At 41.3% G+C, this 17,388-nt stretch overlaps 2 protein-coding genes across 13 annotated transcripts in view; both read left to right on the forward strand.

Annotated features, from left to right (window-relative positions):
• Nucleotides 1-17,388, forward strand: part of LOC116336023 (protocadherin alpha-C2-like) — a 188,698-nt gene that overhangs the window by 134,725 nt on the left and 36,585 nt on the right. Inside the window, exon 1 of one of the 12 annotated variants that reach the window (XM_039618116.1) lies at nucleotides 2,780-5,271. The exons of 8 other annotated variants lie outside the window; for them this stretch is intronic. In XM_039618116.1, coding sequence (XP_039474050.1) covers nucleotides 2,893-5,271 — 2,379 coding nt within the window. In that variant the 5' untranslated portion in view covers nucleotides 2,780-2,892. Of the gene's footprint in view, nucleotides 1-2,779; nucleotides 5,272-6,240; nucleotides 8,731-13,069; nucleotides 13,739-15,665; nucleotides 16,884-17,388 lie in introns of those variants that run through there. 3 more of the 12 variants (XM_039618112.1, XM_039618161.1, XM_031759818.2) reach the window with 3 other exon arrangements.
• Nucleotides 697-2,124, forward strand: LOC120443583 (protocadherin alpha-10-like). The gene has a single exon (XM_039622478.1). It carries the CDS (start codon nucleotides 1,378-1,380, stop codon nucleotides 2,122-2,124), a length of 747 nt encoding a protein of 248 aa, XP_039478412.1. The 5' UTR covers nucleotides 697-1,377.

A 17,388-nucleotide genomic window follows, 5' to 3' on the forward strand; every position in this document is an offset into this window, starting at 1 on the left:
AACGTCATCGTGCAATCATAAAATTATAGCTTCTGCAATTTCTTGTGTAGTTGGTGTAGACATACATACACATTCTGCACCTTTAGTTGAGCATCAGTTAGGCACTAGTACACCAAGTCTTATTCCCTGTCCTCAAGACTTCCAAACTGTTTGAATAACCTTTGTGGCATTATGCTGAAGATGAGTAGGTCACCTTAAGCTGTAGCATCACTTTTAAGCTTTTTCAGCATTTAAGACAGCGTCTTGTTTTTTTGTTTTGGGTTGTTTGTGGGGTTTTTCCTTTTCTGTTTTTTTTTTTCTTCAACCATTTTTATTTTCGTTTTGAACTTCAATAACAAAACAGAAAACAAACAAACAAACAAATAAACAAACAAAAATAAAATGATTAGATTTTTTCTTCACACACCAAACCCCACAGCAACCACTCTCTCATTACTCCTCTGCCCCTCAAGTTACAGAAAGCCAGTTAGTGAAGGGGACCAAATGGTACAATTTATCTAATAAATCATAGGTCACTTTTTTCGTAAGATGCCAACTTAACCATCGTCATTAGCCATTCCTCATAGTGAGGGGTTTCTTTATCCGCCAATGTCTTTACAAGACCCGCTTTTGCCGTAGTAAGAGCTGGGATAATCCTTTTTTTTTTTTTTTTTTTTTTTTTTGTATTGCAGGAAAAGTCTCTCAATCGGAAAGTTCTGTAGTTATACCAAGTATGGACAGTTTTGGTGAGATACCAAATCTTCTTTTCAAAACACTGAAAGTGACCTCCATTATGTTTTCCCACCAGTCCCGAAGTGTCAAACAGCTCCATAGGATATGTAAAATCGAAGCATTTTGACCATCACATCTCCAGCAATCGTCTGTGGGGGCCAAGTTCCATTTATACAATTGTTGCAGTGTTCGATGCCACCTATGGATTATCGTAAGTTGGATAAATCTACTGCCTATTTCTTTATACATAGTATTAACGTTATGGAGACATGAGTCCCATTCAACTGAAGATATATCCAATGCCAGGTCCTGGGCCCAATAGCCCTTAACTTTAAGAAGAGGGTCAGCTAACCGATCCTGCAATAAATGATAAAACTTAGAAGTGATACCTTTACCCAAGGATGATCTCGAGAGCAGTACGTCCACAGGGCTGCCCACAGGACAACACAAGGGGGTTCCCAGCCACTTCAATAGTGAGCTGTGTATTTGAACATATCATAACATATAAATTCAGAGACTGGAGATATAATCAACCTGCAGACTTTTAACTACGAGGAGTTAAAAACTTTCCAGTTTAAAGTTAAGGCCAAAGACTCTGGTGTTCCTTCGCTCAGCAGCAACGTCACTGTAAACATTTTAATTCTGGATGAAAATGACAACAGTCCCATGATTCTCGCACCATATTCTGAGCACGGCTCCGTTAACAGTGAGAATATCCCCTATTCTGCTGAAGCGGGATACTTTGTGGCAAAGATCAGGGCTGTAGACACAGACTCTGGATACAATGCACTGCTCTCTTATCACCTGTCTGAGCCCAAAGGAAACAACCTGTTCAGGATTGGAACCAGCACCGGGGAGATCAGGACAAAGAGGAGAATGAGTGACAATGACCTCAAAACTCACCCACTGGTGGTCTTGGTCTCTGATAATGGAGAACCCTCCCTGTCAGCTACTGTGTCGATTGATGTGGTGGTGGTTGAAAGCACGGCTGAAATCCAGACTCAGTTCAGACATGTGCCTGTAAAGGAGGACAGCTTCTCGGAATTGAACCTGTATCTGCTAATCGCCATTGTGTCGGTGTCCGTCATCTTTCTGCTCAGCCTCATCACTTTAATAGCAGTCAGATGCCATAGGACAGACGGCACTTTCAGCAGGTACAGCGCCCCCATGATCACCACCCACCCTGACGGGAGCTGGTCTTACTCTAAAGCTACTCAGCAGTATGACGTGTGTTTCAGCTCAGACACACTCAAGAGCGACGGAGTGGTTTTCCCCGCCCCGTTTCCACCTGTAGATGCAGAACTGATCAGTATTAACGGAGGACACACTTTTACCAGGACTCAGACTTTACCTAACAAAGAGAAGGTAGGCAACAAAACACCACCCTTAATCCATCTTAACAAGACTGTTTGACCTCGATACATTATTTTGAACATGACAGGAATTAGGCTTTGTTTTAGCTTTCTGTATTTTCAGCATTTAGCCAAAAAATATTTAAAGTTAATTTCTGGGCGCAAAACTTCAATGCTTAATGATATTTTGAGATGTAGTTATTAGTTTATTTATTCGTCTTCACAGTTCATAAAAAAAATAGCTGATCTTTTCTGGCCCTTGATGTCGTGCTATCACCTCCTTTCTTGGAATAATTCTCAGTCATGTTTATGTAATCAACACGGTTCGCCATGTTGACCAAAACCACAAACTCAAATATGTGACAGCTGCTGTCGTTTTCTTGTGATGTGAAAGACGTGAAATTTTATGTCGTGAAAACTCACTGTCCGTGGTGCTAGACATCGTGTACCAAGCTCAATACGAGGTGATTGTGTAGAATCATTCAATAACACTAACAAGATTTTCCCCTTACATTCTAAATACAACAAGTTTTTATTTCCACACAAAAATGAAACATTCACTATTGCTTGAGATATTCGGCTATGTAGTATGCTGTTAGTAGTCTTTGTCCACATGATGTCGCAGGAGACCATAGATGAATGTGTTCATGTAGTTAAAACTCCTCCCTGCACGGGAAAAAAAATGAAATCCTCATCGGCCATTGCACACACGCGGAAGGTGCTGTGTCCATGAGAGTAGGAGCTCCTTATATCACTTATTGCTTTGGGTGTACATATCTCGAATGAGGATTAATGTTCACTTGTGTTCACTTCTTTTTGTGGATCAACAATGTATATTCGACCAAAGGAGGAACACGTCTGGATTCGCATTGTTGTGTTTCTTTGTCTTTGGCACTGGGCTGCTTCGCAGTTAGCCTACTCGATTTCCGAGGAGGTGAACAAAGGCACAGTGGTGGGGAATCTCGCAAAGGATTTAAACATCAATGTACAGGAACTAGAAAACAGGGATCTGCGTGTGGTTTCCAGTTACAGTAAGACATATCTTAACGTTAACTTACGGAGTGGGAATCTCTTAGTCGAGGAGCGGATAGACCGAGAGGAGCTTTGTCCACTGACTATAAAATGCTCCTTAAACTTACAAGCTTTTCTAAGCGATCCAATGACTGCACATCGCATCGAGGTTAATATATTAGATATAAACGACAATTCGCCTGCATTTCTCGAAAACAGGCATGACTTAAATATTTCTGAATCATCGTTAACGGGAGAGCGATATTTTCTCCCTGTGGCTGTGGACGCAGACATAGGAAGCAACTCAGTGAAGACCTACAAGCTCAGTCAAAATGAGCATTTCTCACTTGATGTGCAGAGCGGCGGAGAGCACGGTGTGTCTGCTGAGCTGGTGCTGCAAAAAGCTTTGGACCGAGAAAAACAGTCAGTAATCAATCTATTACTGACCGCTGTAGATGGAGGAAAACCTCCAAGAACGGGATCATTACAAATACATGTGAATGTAATCGATGTAAATGATAATATTCCCGCTTTTAGCAAACTGCTTTATAAAGTGCGTGTCAAAGAAAATGCCACTCCCGGAACACTTGTTATCAAGTTAAATGCCACAGATTTAGATGAAGGCATGAACAGTAAAATCTTATATTCCTTCATCAAACGAGGGAATATTGATCCATCAAATATTTTTGATCTCAATTCAGAAACAGGAGAAATCACAGTGAAGGGTGGATTAGATTATGAGGAGACGCCTGCTTATGAAGTCAGAGTACAAGCGACGGACCAGGGTCCCGTTCCTCGTAGTGCACAAGCTAAATTACTGATTGAGATCATTGATGTGAATGATAATGCCCCACTGATATCAGTGACGTCACTGATAACGCCAGTAAAAGAAGACGCAGAGCTGGGGACTATCGTTGCTTTTATTACAGTAATTGATAAAGATGGAGGGAAGAATGGTGTAACTAGCTGTAAGGTAGTTGGGTCTGCTCCGCTTAATCTCAAGTCCAACTACAAAAATGATTATTCTTTAGTTGTAGATGGACTGCTGGACAGAGAAAGCACTTCTGTTTATAATGTCACCATTACAGCCACAGATGAAGGAGCTCCACCTCTGTCCAGTAACAAAGTCATTACTGTTCATGTTTCTGATGTTAATGATAACGCACCCAAATTTATGGAGCCTGTTATTAATGTGTATGTCAAAGAAAACAGTCCAACAGGCTCAGTAATTTATACAGTAAATGCCTTCGATGCTGATCTAGATGTTAACGCAAAGGTGACTTACACACTGTTAGATAGTTCTTTTAAAAATATTCCAGTTTCATCTATTTTAAATATAAATTCAGAGACTGGAGATATAATCACTCTGCAGTCTTTTAACTATGAGGAATTAAAAACATTCCAGTTTAAAGTTCAGGCCAAAGACTCTGGTGTTCCTTCGCTCAGCAGCAACGTCACTGTAAACATTTTAATTCTGGATGAAAATGACAACAGTCCCACGATTCTCGCGCCATATTCTGAGCACGGCTCCGTTAACAGTGAGAACATCCCCTATTCTGCTGAAGCGGGATACTTTGTGGCAAAGATCAGGGCTGTAGACGCAGACTCTGGATACAATGCGCTGCTTTCTTTTCACCTGTCTGAGCCCAAAGGAAACAACTTGTTCAGGATCGGAACCAGCACCGGAGAGATCAGGACTAAGAGGAGAATGAGTGACAATGACCTCAAAACTCACCCTTTGGTGGTCTTGGTTTCTGATAACGGAGAACCCTCCCTGTCAGCTACTGTGTCGATTGATGTGGTGGTGGTTGAAAGCACAGCTGAAATTCAGACTCAGTTCAGACATGTGCCTGTAAAGGACGACAGTTTCTCGGATTTGAACCTGTATCTGCTGATCGCCATTGTGTCCGTGTCCGTCATCTTTCTGCTCAGCCTCATCACTTTAATAGCAGTCAGATGTCACAGAACAGACGGCACTTTCAGCAGGTACAGCGCCCCCATGATCACCACCCACCCTGACGGGAGCTGGTCTTACTCTAAAGCTACTCAGCAGTATGACGTGTGTTTCAGCTCAGACACGCTCAAGAGTGACGTAGTAGTTTTCCCCGCATCGTTTCCACCTGTAGATGGAGAACTGATCAGTATTAATGGAGGAGACACTTTTACAAGAACTCAGACATTACCTAACAAAGAAAAGGTAGGTAATTTGAACTTAAGTCTTGTAAAACGTCACAGTGCGATAAAATCATTATGTCATTTCCTGTTAACAGTTCTTACATATATACAAATTATACACCTTCAATTGAACAATCGTAAGAACCAAAACACTAAGACTGACTCCTTCTTTTTGAGTTTGCTTGACAGAACTTTGGGGCATTTTGCTTAAAATGAGTGACATAATCTGTCGAATAGCGTTTAACCCTTTCACTCTCTTACGAGCGATTTTTAAACTTAAATTAGTGCGTACAAAACTAGGAGGCGTCAAGAGTACCTTTAGTCACTTATTTATTTAAGTAAACAATTCATGTCCCACAGTGGGTGATCGGTGTTGGTACTTGTCACTGTACTAATAGGCTTGTTTACTCTCGTTGACATATTTATATTTTAATGTTTATATAACCTACAGTGGCTGCCATGGTGACTCAACGTGCAACACACGGTGTAGTACCAGGTATCTTTTTTTATTCAAGACGAGTATAGAATGTCATGAAAAGTCGCTGTCCGTGGTGCTAGATTGTATGGTGCCATATTTAGAATATGTGCATTTTGTGTCATCATGAAGTGAGCAAAGGTTTTGTTTTTTCTTCTTCCTCTTCTTTTTGATTCTAATACATGTGTACGACTGAAAAATAAGCAATAATGGACTTTGAATAAAAGACATTATGTGTGTTGAATTGTTATAACGTCACACGTGCTCGTTAGCTCACCGAAATACCGATTTTTTCTTTTTTATTGACCGGGTTTCACACAACACAATCTAATTTTTAGATATTTCCATGTCCACACTGACAGTAAATATTCACGGTTACTATGTAGTATGCTTTTAGCAGTCTTTCGCCACATGATGTCGCAGGAGACCATACACCTGAATTTGTTTGTATTGTTAAAACTCCTCCCTGCACGGGAAAAAATGAAATCCTCATCGGCCATTGCACACACGCGGAAGGTGCTGTGACGATGAGAGCAGGAGCTCCTTAAATCATTTATGGCTTCGGGTTTACATATCTCGAATGAGGATTAATGTTCACTTGTGTTCACTTCTTTTTGTGGATCAACAATGTATATTCGACCAAAGGAGGAACACGTCTGGATTCGCATTGTTGTGTTTCTTTGTCTTTGGCACTGGGCTGCTTCGCAGTTAGCCTACTCGATTTCCGAGGAAGTGAACAAAGGCACAGTGGTGGGGAATCTCGCAAAGGATTTAAACATCAATGTACAGGAACTAGAAAACAGGGATCTACGTGTGGTTTCCAGTTACAGTAAGACATATCTTAACGTTAACTTACGGAGTGGGAATCTCTTAGTCGAGGAGCGGATAGACCGAGAGGAGCTTTGTCCACTGACTATAAAATGCTCCTTAAAACTACAAGCTGTTCTAAGCAATCCAATGACTGCACATCGCATAGAGGTTAATATATTAGATATAAACGACAATTCGCCTGCATTTCTCGAAAACAGGCATGACTTAAATATTTCTGAATCATCGTTAACGGGAGAGCGATATCTTCTCCCAGTGGCCGTGGACGGAGACATAGGAAGCAACTCAGTGAAGACCTACAAGCTCAGTCAAAATGAGCATTTCTCACTTGATGTGCAGAGCGGCGGAGAGCACGGTGTGTCTGCTGAGCTGGTGCTGCAAAAAGCTTTGGACCGAGAAAAACAGTCAGTAATCAATCTAATACTGACCGCTGTAGATGGAGGAAAACCTCCAAGAACGGGATCATTACAAATACGTGTGAATGTAATCGATGTAAATGATAATATTCCCGCTTTTAGCAAACTGCTTTATAAAGTGCGTGTCAAAGAAAATGCCACTCCCGGAACACTTGTTATCAAGTTAAATGCCACAGATTTAGATGAAGGCATGAACAGTAAAATCTTATATTCCTTCATCAAACGAGGGAATATTGATCCATCAAATATGTTTGATCTCAATTCAGAAACAGGAGAAATCACAGTAAAGGGTGGATTGGATTATGAGGAGACGCCTGCTTATGAAGTCAGAGTACAAGCAACGGACCAGGGCGCCTCTCCTCGTAGTGCACATGCTAAATTACTGATAGAGATCGTTGATATGAATGATAATCCTCCACAAATATCAGTGACGTCCCTCATGACACCGGTAAAAGAAGACGCAGAGCTGGGGACTATCGTTGCTTTGATTACAGTAAGTGATAAAGATGGAGGGAACAATGGTGCAACTAGCTGTAAGGTAGTTGGATCTGCTCCGTTTAAACTCAAGTCCAACTACAAAAATGATTATTCTTTAGTTGTAGATGGACTGCTGGACAGAGAAAGCACTTCTGTTTATAATGTCACCATTACAGCCACAGATGAAGGAAATCCACCTCTGTCCAGTAAAGTGGTAATTACTGTTCATGTTTCTGATGTTAATGATAATCCACCCCGATTTACGGAGCCTGTTATTAATGTGTATGTCAAAGAAAACAGTCCAACAGGCTCAGTAATTTATACAGTAAATGCCTTCGATGCTGATCTAGATGTTAACGCAAAGGTGACTTACACACTGTTAGCTAGCTCTCTTAAAAACATTCCAGTTTCATCTGTTTTAAATATAAATTCAGAGACTGGAGATATAATCAACCTGCAGACTTTTAACTACGAGGAGTTAAAAACTTTCCAGTTTAAAGTTCAAGCCACAGACTCTGGTGTTCCTCCACTCAGCAGCAACGTCACTGTCAACATTTTAATTCTGGATGAAAATGACAACAGTCCCACGATTCTCGCGCCATATTCTGAGCACGGCTCTGTTAACAGTGAGAACATCCCCTATTCTGCTGAAGCGGGATACTTTGTGGCAAAGATCAGGGCTGTAGACACAGACTCTGGATACAATGCGCTGCTTTCTTATCACCTGTCTGAGCCCAAAGAAAACAACCTGTTCAGGATTGGAACCAGCACCGGGGAGATCAGGACTAAGAGGAGAATGAGTGATAATGACCTCAAAACTCACCCTTTGGTGGTCTTGGTCTCTGATAACGGAGAACCCTCCCTGTCAGCTACTGTGTCGATTGATGTGGTGGTGGTTGAAAGCACAGCTGAAATCCAGACTCAGTTCAGACATGTGCCTGTAAAGGAGGACAGCTTCTCGGATTTGAACCTGTATCTGCTGATCGCCATTGTGTCGGTGTCCGTCGTCTTTCTGCTCAGCCTCATCACTTTAATAGCAGTCAGATGCCACAGGACAGATGGTACTTTCAGCAGGTACAGCGCCCCCATGATCACCACCCACCCTGACGGGAGTTGGTCTTACTCTAAAGCTACTCAGCAGTATGACGTGTGTTTCAGCTCAGACACACTCAAGAGTGACGTAGTGGTTTTCCCCGCACCGTTTCCACCTGTAGATGGAGAACTGATCAGTATTAACGGTGGAGACACTTTTACCAGGACTCAGACTTTACCTAACAAAGAGAAGGTAGGACATTTGTACTTGTCTTGTAAAACGTCATCGTGCAATCATAAAATTATAGCTTCTGCAATTTCTTGTGTAGTTGGTGTAGACATACATACACATTCTGCACCTTTAGTTGAGCATCAGTTAGGCACTAGTACACCAAGTCTTATTCCCTGTCCTCAAGACTTCCAAACTGTTTGAATAACCTTTGTGGCATTATGCTGAAGATGAGTAGGTCACCTTAAGCTGTAGCATCACTTTTAAGCTTTTTCAGCATTTAAGACAGCGTCTTGTTTTTTTGTTTTGGGTTGTTTGTGGGGGTTTTTTCCTTTTCTGTTTTTTTTTTTTTATCTTCAACCATTTTTATTTTCGTTTTGAACTTCAATAACAAAACAGAAAACAAACAAACAAACAAATAAACAAAAAATAAAAATGATTAGATTTTTTCTTCACACACCAAACCCCACAGCAACCACTCTCTCATTACTCCTCTGCCCCTCAAGTTACAGAAAGCCAGTTAGTGAAGGGGGACCAAATGGTACAATTTATCTAATAAATCATAGGTCACTTTTTCGTAAGATGCCAACTTAACCATCGTCATTAGCCATTCCTCTTAGTGAGGGGGTTTCTTTATCTTTACCTATGATTTATTTATCTAATAAATCATAGGTCACTTTTTCGTAAGATGCCAACTTAACCATCGTCATTAGCCATTCCTCATAGTGAGGGGGTTTCTTTATCCGCCAATGTCTTTACAAGACCCGTTTTGCCGTAGTAAGAGCTGGGATAATCCTTTTTTTTTTTTTTTTTTTTTGTATTGCAGGAAAAGTCTCAATCGGAAAGTTCTGTAGTTATACCAAGTATGGACAGTTTTGGTGAGATACCAAATCTTCTTTTCAAAACACTGAAAGTGACCTCCATTATGTTTTCCCACCAGTCCCGAAGTGTCAAACAGTTCCATAGGATATGTAAAATCGCAGCATTTTGACCGTCACATCTCCAGCAATCGTCTGTGGGGGCCAAGTTCCATTTATACAATTGTTGCAGTGTTCGATGCCACCTATGGATTATCGTAAGTTGGATAAATCTACTGCCTATTTCTTTATACATAGTATTAACGTTATGGAGACATGAGTCCCATTCAACTGAAGCTATATCCAATGCCAGGTCCTGGGCCCAATAGCCCTTAACTTTAAGAAGAGGGTCAGCTAACCGATCCTGCAATAAATGATAAAACTTAGAAGTGATACCTTTACCCAAGGATGATCTCGAGAGCAGTACGTCCACAGGGCTGCCCACAGGACAACACAAGGGGGTTCCCAGCCACTTCAATAGTGAGCTGTGTATTTGAACATATCTCCACAATTGATCAAGCTGCAAATTATCTCCACAACTTGATCAAAGGTTAAAAAACATTTGGTCCCACAGTCAACCAAAATCTGATAGATAGAGGATGCCTGCCTTACGCCACTGTAGCCAGTCAACCGGTGTCCCTCCAATTAAAATTCTTTTATTCCCCCATAAAGTTGCTAAAGGAGATTTAATAAAATCCCAACGACCCGCCTTATGTAATTTACACCACAATATCTTCGCATTTGCAATTATAGGATGGGTGAGTTTGTGGCTGGTGTCAAACAGCTCCTTTCAAGGAGAAATACCGCCATTAACTTCCGTCTCTATTTGGGACCAAATGGGTTTGACTGCTGCAGTAGGTAACCCAGCTCTAAGTTGTTTCACATTCATCACCCAATAATACCATTTGAAGGTAGGCAGTAAAAATCATCCGCTCTTTGCACAGGCTTGAAGTTTTTTAATTCTTTTGTTCTTTTTTTAATGTGACATGGTGCGTGTAAATTTACCAGGCTTTAAATGCCTATATGTTTTCTGTCACTTCTGTATTTACATAAACGGTTCATTTATTACTGAGTGATAGAGGTTCGTGGCACTATGCTAATATGCTACTTTTGACTGCTGAACAACGTTTCAGTGACATTTTATAGTCTACGCTGATTACCATGGTGGCTGAGCCTTAAACGTTGACTTTTTGTAGCAGTTGTCAGTTTGTTGTAATGTTCAGTGACTGTGCTTGAATGTGGTGAAAACTCGCTGTCCGTGATGTTAGACGGTACGTTCCCCTGTTTAGGACGTATGGATGTTGTGTTTTCATACACTAAAAATCAAAACATTTTCCTTTCATGGTTTAAAAAATTCATATTAAAACAGAATAACAATTTCTGGAATTTGAATCACAGTAATCATTTAGTTGAATTTTCATAATGTTACAGATGTTCCTTTAGTCACGAAACTAGCGACCTTTTTATCAACCAGATTTCTCGCTTACAATAGCAATAATATATGTTTTTATTTCAATATTCACAATTTTTAAGAGGTATTTAGTACTCTTTATTGTCTTTTGTTATCAGTCTATCACCACATGATGTCGCAGGAGACCATAGACCTAAATGTATTTGTGTAGTTAAAACTCCTCCCTGCACGGGAAAAAATGAAATCCTCATCGGCCGCTGCACACCCGCAGAAGGTGCTGTGATGATGAGAGCAGGAGCTCCTTATATCATTTATGGCTTCGGGTGTACATATCTCGAATGAGGATTAATGTTCACTTGTGTTCACTTCTTTTTGTGGATCAACAATGTATATTCGACCAAAGGAGGAACACGTCTGGATTCGCATTGTTGTGTTTCTTTGTCTTTGGCACTGGGCTGCTTCGCAGTTAGCCTACTCGATTTCCGAGGAATTGAACAAAGGCACAGTGGTGGGGAATCTCGCAAAGGATTTAAACATCAATGTACAGGAACTAGAAAACAGGGATCTACGTGTGGTTTCCAGTTACAGTAAGACATATCTTAACGTTAACTTACGGAGTGGGAATCTCTTAGTTGAGGAACGGATAGACCGAGAGGAGCTTTGTCCACAGACTATAAAATGCTCCTTAAAACTACAAGCTGTTCTAAGCAATCCAATGACTGCACATCGCATAGAGGTTAATATATTAGATATAAACGACAATTCGCCTGCATTTCTTGAAAGCAGGTATTATTTAAATATTTCTGAATCATCGTTAACGGGAGAGCGATATTTTCTCCCAGTGGCCGTGGACGGAGACATAGGAAGCAACTCAGTGAAGACCTACAAGCTCAGTCAAAATGAGCATTTCTCACTTGATATGCAGAGCGGCGGAGAGCACGGTGTGTCTGCTGAGCTGGTGCTGCAAAAAGCTTTGGACCGAGAAAAACAGTCAGTAATCAATCTAATACTGACCGCTGTAGATGGAGGAAAACCTCCAAGAACGGGATCATTACAAATACATGTGAATGTAATCGATGTAAATGATAATATTCCCGCTTTTAGCAAGCTGCTTTATAAAGTGCGTGTCAAAGAAAATGCCACTCCCGGAACACTTGTTATCAAGTTAAATGCCACAGATTTAGATGAAGGCATGAACAGTAAAATCTTGTATTCCTTCATCAAACGAGGGAATATTGATCCATCAAATATGTTTGATCTCAATTCAGAAACAGGAGAAATCACAGTGAAGGGTGGATTGGATTATGAGGAGACGCCTGCTTATGAAGTCAGAGTACAAGCAACAGACCGGGGTACCGTTCCTCGTAGTGCACAAGCTAAATTACTGATTGAGATAATTGATGCGAATGACAATGCCCCACAAATATCAGTGACGTCACTAATGACACCTGTAAAAGAAGACGCAGAGCTGGGGACTATCGTTGCTTTGATTACAGTAAGTGATAAAGATGGAGGGAAGAATGGTGTAACTAGCTGTAAGGTAGTTGGATCTGCTCCGTTTAATCTCAAGTCCAACTACAAAAGTGATTATTCTTTAGTTGTAGATGGACTGCTGGACAGAGAAAGCACTTCTGTTTATAATGTCACCATTACAGCCACAGATGAAGGAGCTCCACCTCTGTCCAGTAACAAAGTCATTACTGTTCATGTTTCTGATGTTAATGATAACGCACCCAAATTTATGGAGCCTGTTATTAATGCGTATGTCAAAGAAAACAGTCCAACAGGCTCAGTAATTTATACAGTAAATGCCTTCGATGATGATCTAGATGTTAATGCAAAGGTGATTTACACACTGTTAGATAGTTCTCTTAAAAGCATTCCAGTTTCATCTGTTGTAAATATAAACTCCGAGACAGGAGATATAGTCAGCCTGCAGTCTTTTAACTACGAGGAGTTAAAAACTTTCCAGTTTAAAGTTCAAGCCACAGACTCTGGTGTTCCTCCACTCAGCAGCAACGTCACTGTCAACGTTTTAATCCTGGATGAAAATGACAACAGTCCCACGATTCTCGCGCCATATTCTGAGCACGCCTCCGTTAACAGTGAGAACATCCCCTATTCTGCTGAAGCGGGATACTTTGTGGCAAAGATCAGGGCTGTAGACGCAGACTCTGGATACAATGCGCTGCTTTCTTATCACCTGTCTGAGCCCAAAGGAAACAACCTGTTCAGGATCGGAACCAGCACCGGGGAGATCAGGACTAAGAGGAGAATGAGTGACAATGACCTCAAAACTCACCCCTTGGTGGTCTTGGTTTCTGATAACGGAGAACCCTCCCTGTCAGCTACTGTGTCGATTGATGTGGTGGTGGTTGAAAGCACAGCTGAAATCCAGACTCAGTTCAGACATGTGCCTGTAAAGGAGGACAGCTTCTCGGATTTGAACCTGTATCTGCTGATCGCCATTGTGTCGGTGTCCGTCATCTTTCTGCTCAGCCTCATCATTTTAATAGCAGTCAGATGCCACAAGACAGATGGCACTTTCAGCAGGTACAGCGCCCCCATGATCACCACCCACCCTGACGGGAGCTGGTCTTACTCTAAAGCTACTCAGCAGTATGATGTGTGTTTCAGCTCAGACACACTCAAGAGTGACGTAGTAGTTTTCCCCGCACCGTTTCCACCTGTAGATGGAGAACTGATCAGTATTAATGGAGGAGACACTTTTACAAGAACTCAGACATTACCCAACAAAGAGAAGGTGAGTTGGTTTTAGTCTTTTAGTCCATACTACAGATTTGTACACAAACAAATGGACACATTCCTTGTCTAATTTCCTTTTAAAAAGTCCTATCTGTAGTATGTGTAAAATTAGTCTCTATTCTTGCTTTTGCAAAAATGAACTGGCAGAAATCACAATGGTAACTAAAGATTGCTAATTAAAATACTAAACTAAAAAAGTTTCCTGGATGACAATAGCCTAGTTTCTTTGTTTTTGTTAAGGAACACTGACATAAATCAACCAGTGCTCTGTCTTGGGTTTTTAAGTAGTATAACAGTTAAACTTGCTTGATGTTAAGATTTTTCTTTTGTTTTATTTTATCCATGTACAATAATCTCGCCCTGTTTTATTCAGTGAAATTGGAGGAATTAATGGTAATTCTTCACACTTCTTCTATATCTTAACAGAGTTATTCATTCTGTGTTGTTAGCCCGTTTAAAGGGTGTTTTTGGTCAGTAAAACTGCATCTGAGAATAAACTATACTGATTGTGCTCCTCTATTTTTAAACCATAGTCATATCTAATTTGTAACGCATGGGGTCGGTATTGACCACATGTTTTAGAAAGCTGCGATTTTTTCAGTCTCCTCCTTTACGTATGAAGCGTCAGCTGGGTGGCAGTGCTTTGTGGGAAGGACAGGAATGGCGATAAAAAGCAGAAAACCAGAGAGGATAAAATTTTACACGTCGGCTGGTTCTTTGGTGTTTTGTAGATGAAAATACTTTGAATCGCGTCTCCGTCTTTAAAAGCAGCGATGGGAAGTGGAAGGAATAATGAAATTCTGTGTTTGCCGATCGTCCTGCTTTTATCCGGCTGGTCTGCGGCTCAGATATCGTACTCTATTTCTGAAGAGGTGGACAAAGGGACTGTGATTGGAAACCTCGCAAAGGATTTAAACGTCAATGTTCGAGATCTGCAAACGAGGAATCTAAATGTTGTGTCTGGATACAGTAAGAGATATTTCGAAGCTAATTTTAAAACAGGGGATCTTTATGTTAATGAGAGAATAGACCGCGAGGAGCTCTGCCCAAACGTGATAAAATGCACACTAAACTTGGAGGTTATACTGAGCAATCCTATGGTACTCCGACGCATCGAAGTCACGATTGCTGATTTAAATGACAATGCGCCGACCTTCGTAGAGAAATCGTTTTCACTGAACATTTCTGAATCTTCACCCGCGGGCGAGCATTTCTTGCTTCCGCTGGCTCTTGATGCAGACACAGGCAGTAATTCGGTAAAGACTTACAGGCTGAGTGCAAATGAATACTTCTCTCTAGATATACAAGGAGGCGGAGAACACACTGCATCCGCTGAATTGGTGCTGCAGAAGGCTTTGGATCGAGAGAAACAAGCCGTCGTTAAACTAACACTGACCGCTGTAGATGGAGGCAAACCTCCTAACACCGGAAGCGTACAAATTATAGTCCATGTTCTGGATGTAAACGACAACACACCAATGTTTAGCAAAACACTTTATAAAGCACGTGTAAATGAAAATGCTCCAGCCGGATCATTAGTAATTCATCTCAATGCCACAGACTTAGACGAAGGGGACAACGGGAGAGTAATTTACATTTTTGTCAAACGTGCAAACTTCGATCCAGCTGATTTGTTTTTTATAAATGCCGAAACTGGTGAAATCACTGTTAAGGGTCATTTGGATTATGAAGCACAGTCAGCATATGAAATTCATGTGCAAGCAACAAACAGAGGTCCGTCACCTCGAAGAGCAAATGGGAAGCTATTGGTTGAGATAGTTGATGTAAATGACAATGCCCCAGAAATTGTGGTGACGTCACTCATGAACCCTGTCAGAGAAGATACTGCAATAGGAAGCGTTGTCGCTTTGGTGACAGTGACTGATAAAGATGGAGGGGAAAACGGTCAGACTCGCGGTAAACTTGCTGGTTCCACTCCTTTTAAGTTGATTTCAAATTACAAAAACTATTACTCTTTAGTTGTAGACGGACCTCTTGATAGAGAGGAGCGGTCTGTTTACAACGTCACAATTATAGCTAACGATGAAGGTATCCCGTCTTTATCCGCCTCCAGTGTTGTTAATGTTGAAATTTCTGATGTCAATGATAACGCGCCTCGTTTCGCTGAACCTGCAATTAATATTTATGTAAAAGAAAATAGACCAGTTGGTGCTCGTCTCTATACTATCAATGCAGTCGATCCCGACATAAATGAAAACGCTAAAGTAACGTATTCGTTGGAAGGCGATTCAAACAGTATCCCAGTAAATTCATTTGTAAGCATCAATTCAGAAACAGGAAATATAATCAGCCTGCAGTCTTTTAACTATGAGGAGTTAAAAACTTTCCAGTTTAAAGTTCAGGCCACAGACTCTGGTGTTCCTCCGCTCAGCAGCAACGTGACAGTCAACGTTTTTATCCTGGATGAAAATGACAACAGTCCCACGATTCTCGCGCCATATTCTGAGCACGGTTCCGTTAACAGTGAGAGCATCTCCTATTCTGCTGAAGCGGGATACTTTGTGGCAAAGATCAGGGCTGTAGACGCAGACTCTGGATACAATGCGCTGCTTTCTTATCACCTGTCTGAGCCCAAAGGAAACAACCTGTTCAGGATCGGAACCAGCACCGGGGAGATCAGGACCAAGAGGAGAATGAGTGACAATGACCTCAAAACTCACCCCTTGGTGGTCTTGGTCTCTGATAATGGAGAACCCTCCCTGTCAGCTACTGTGTCTATTGATGTGGTGGTGGTTGAAAGTACGGCTGAAATCCAGACTCAGATCAGACATGTGCCTGTAAAGGAGGACAGCTTCTCGGATTTGAACCTGTATCTGCTGATCGCCACTGTGTCGGTGTCCGTCATCTTTCTGCTCAGCTTTATCAGTTTAATAGTAGTCAGATGCCATAGGACAGATGGCACTTTGGGCAGGTACAGCGGCCCCATGATCACCACCCACCCTGACGGGAGCTGGTCTTACTCTAAAGCTACTCAGCAGTATGACGTGTGTTTCAGCTCAGACACACTAAAGAGTGACGTAGTGGTTTTCCCCGCTCCATTTCCACCTGTTGATGGAGAACTGATCAGTATTAACGGAGTAGACACTTTTACCAGAACTCAGACTTTACCTCACAAAGAGAAGGTGAGTTCACCAAAACCTTGGGTTTGGTCTTTGATTTAATCGTAATATTTATTTGTATAGCACTTTTTAGCACACAGCTTATGAAACGGTTACTGAATGGTACTGAAAGCCAGGATTCAGTCGAGCTCCTAAATGACTTTGTACTGAGTACGCTGTCTATGGTGCTGAACTGACCATCGACCATCATTTATTTGCCAACCTTTTGTATTATAAAAAGTTGAACAATATGTTGTGAATTTTACACTGAAATTTTCTACAGCTTTGCCTATTTTTACAAATAATAACCGTTTCAAAGATCCAATTACGACACATGTACTAATATTTCTTATGCTTGGTAAATATCATACATATTTGGACCAAACAAACAGTTGGTGTCGCTCGAGGCCATAAATGTATTTATGGGTCAGGGTTTTTTGGGGGGGGGGTTTGTGGGGTTTTTTCCCCAGACTCCTCCTCTCCCTGCGAGTCTGCCGTGGTCCACTAGTGCTTTGTCAAAAACAGAAAA

This window comes from Oreochromis aureus, linkage group 2 (genome assembly GCF_013358895.1).
Source record: "Oreochromis aureus strain Israel breed Guangdong linkage group 2, ZZ_aureus, whole genome shotgun sequence".
Lineage (NCBI taxonomy): Eukaryota > Metazoa > Chordata > Actinopteri > Cichliformes > Cichlidae > Oreochromis > Oreochromis aureus.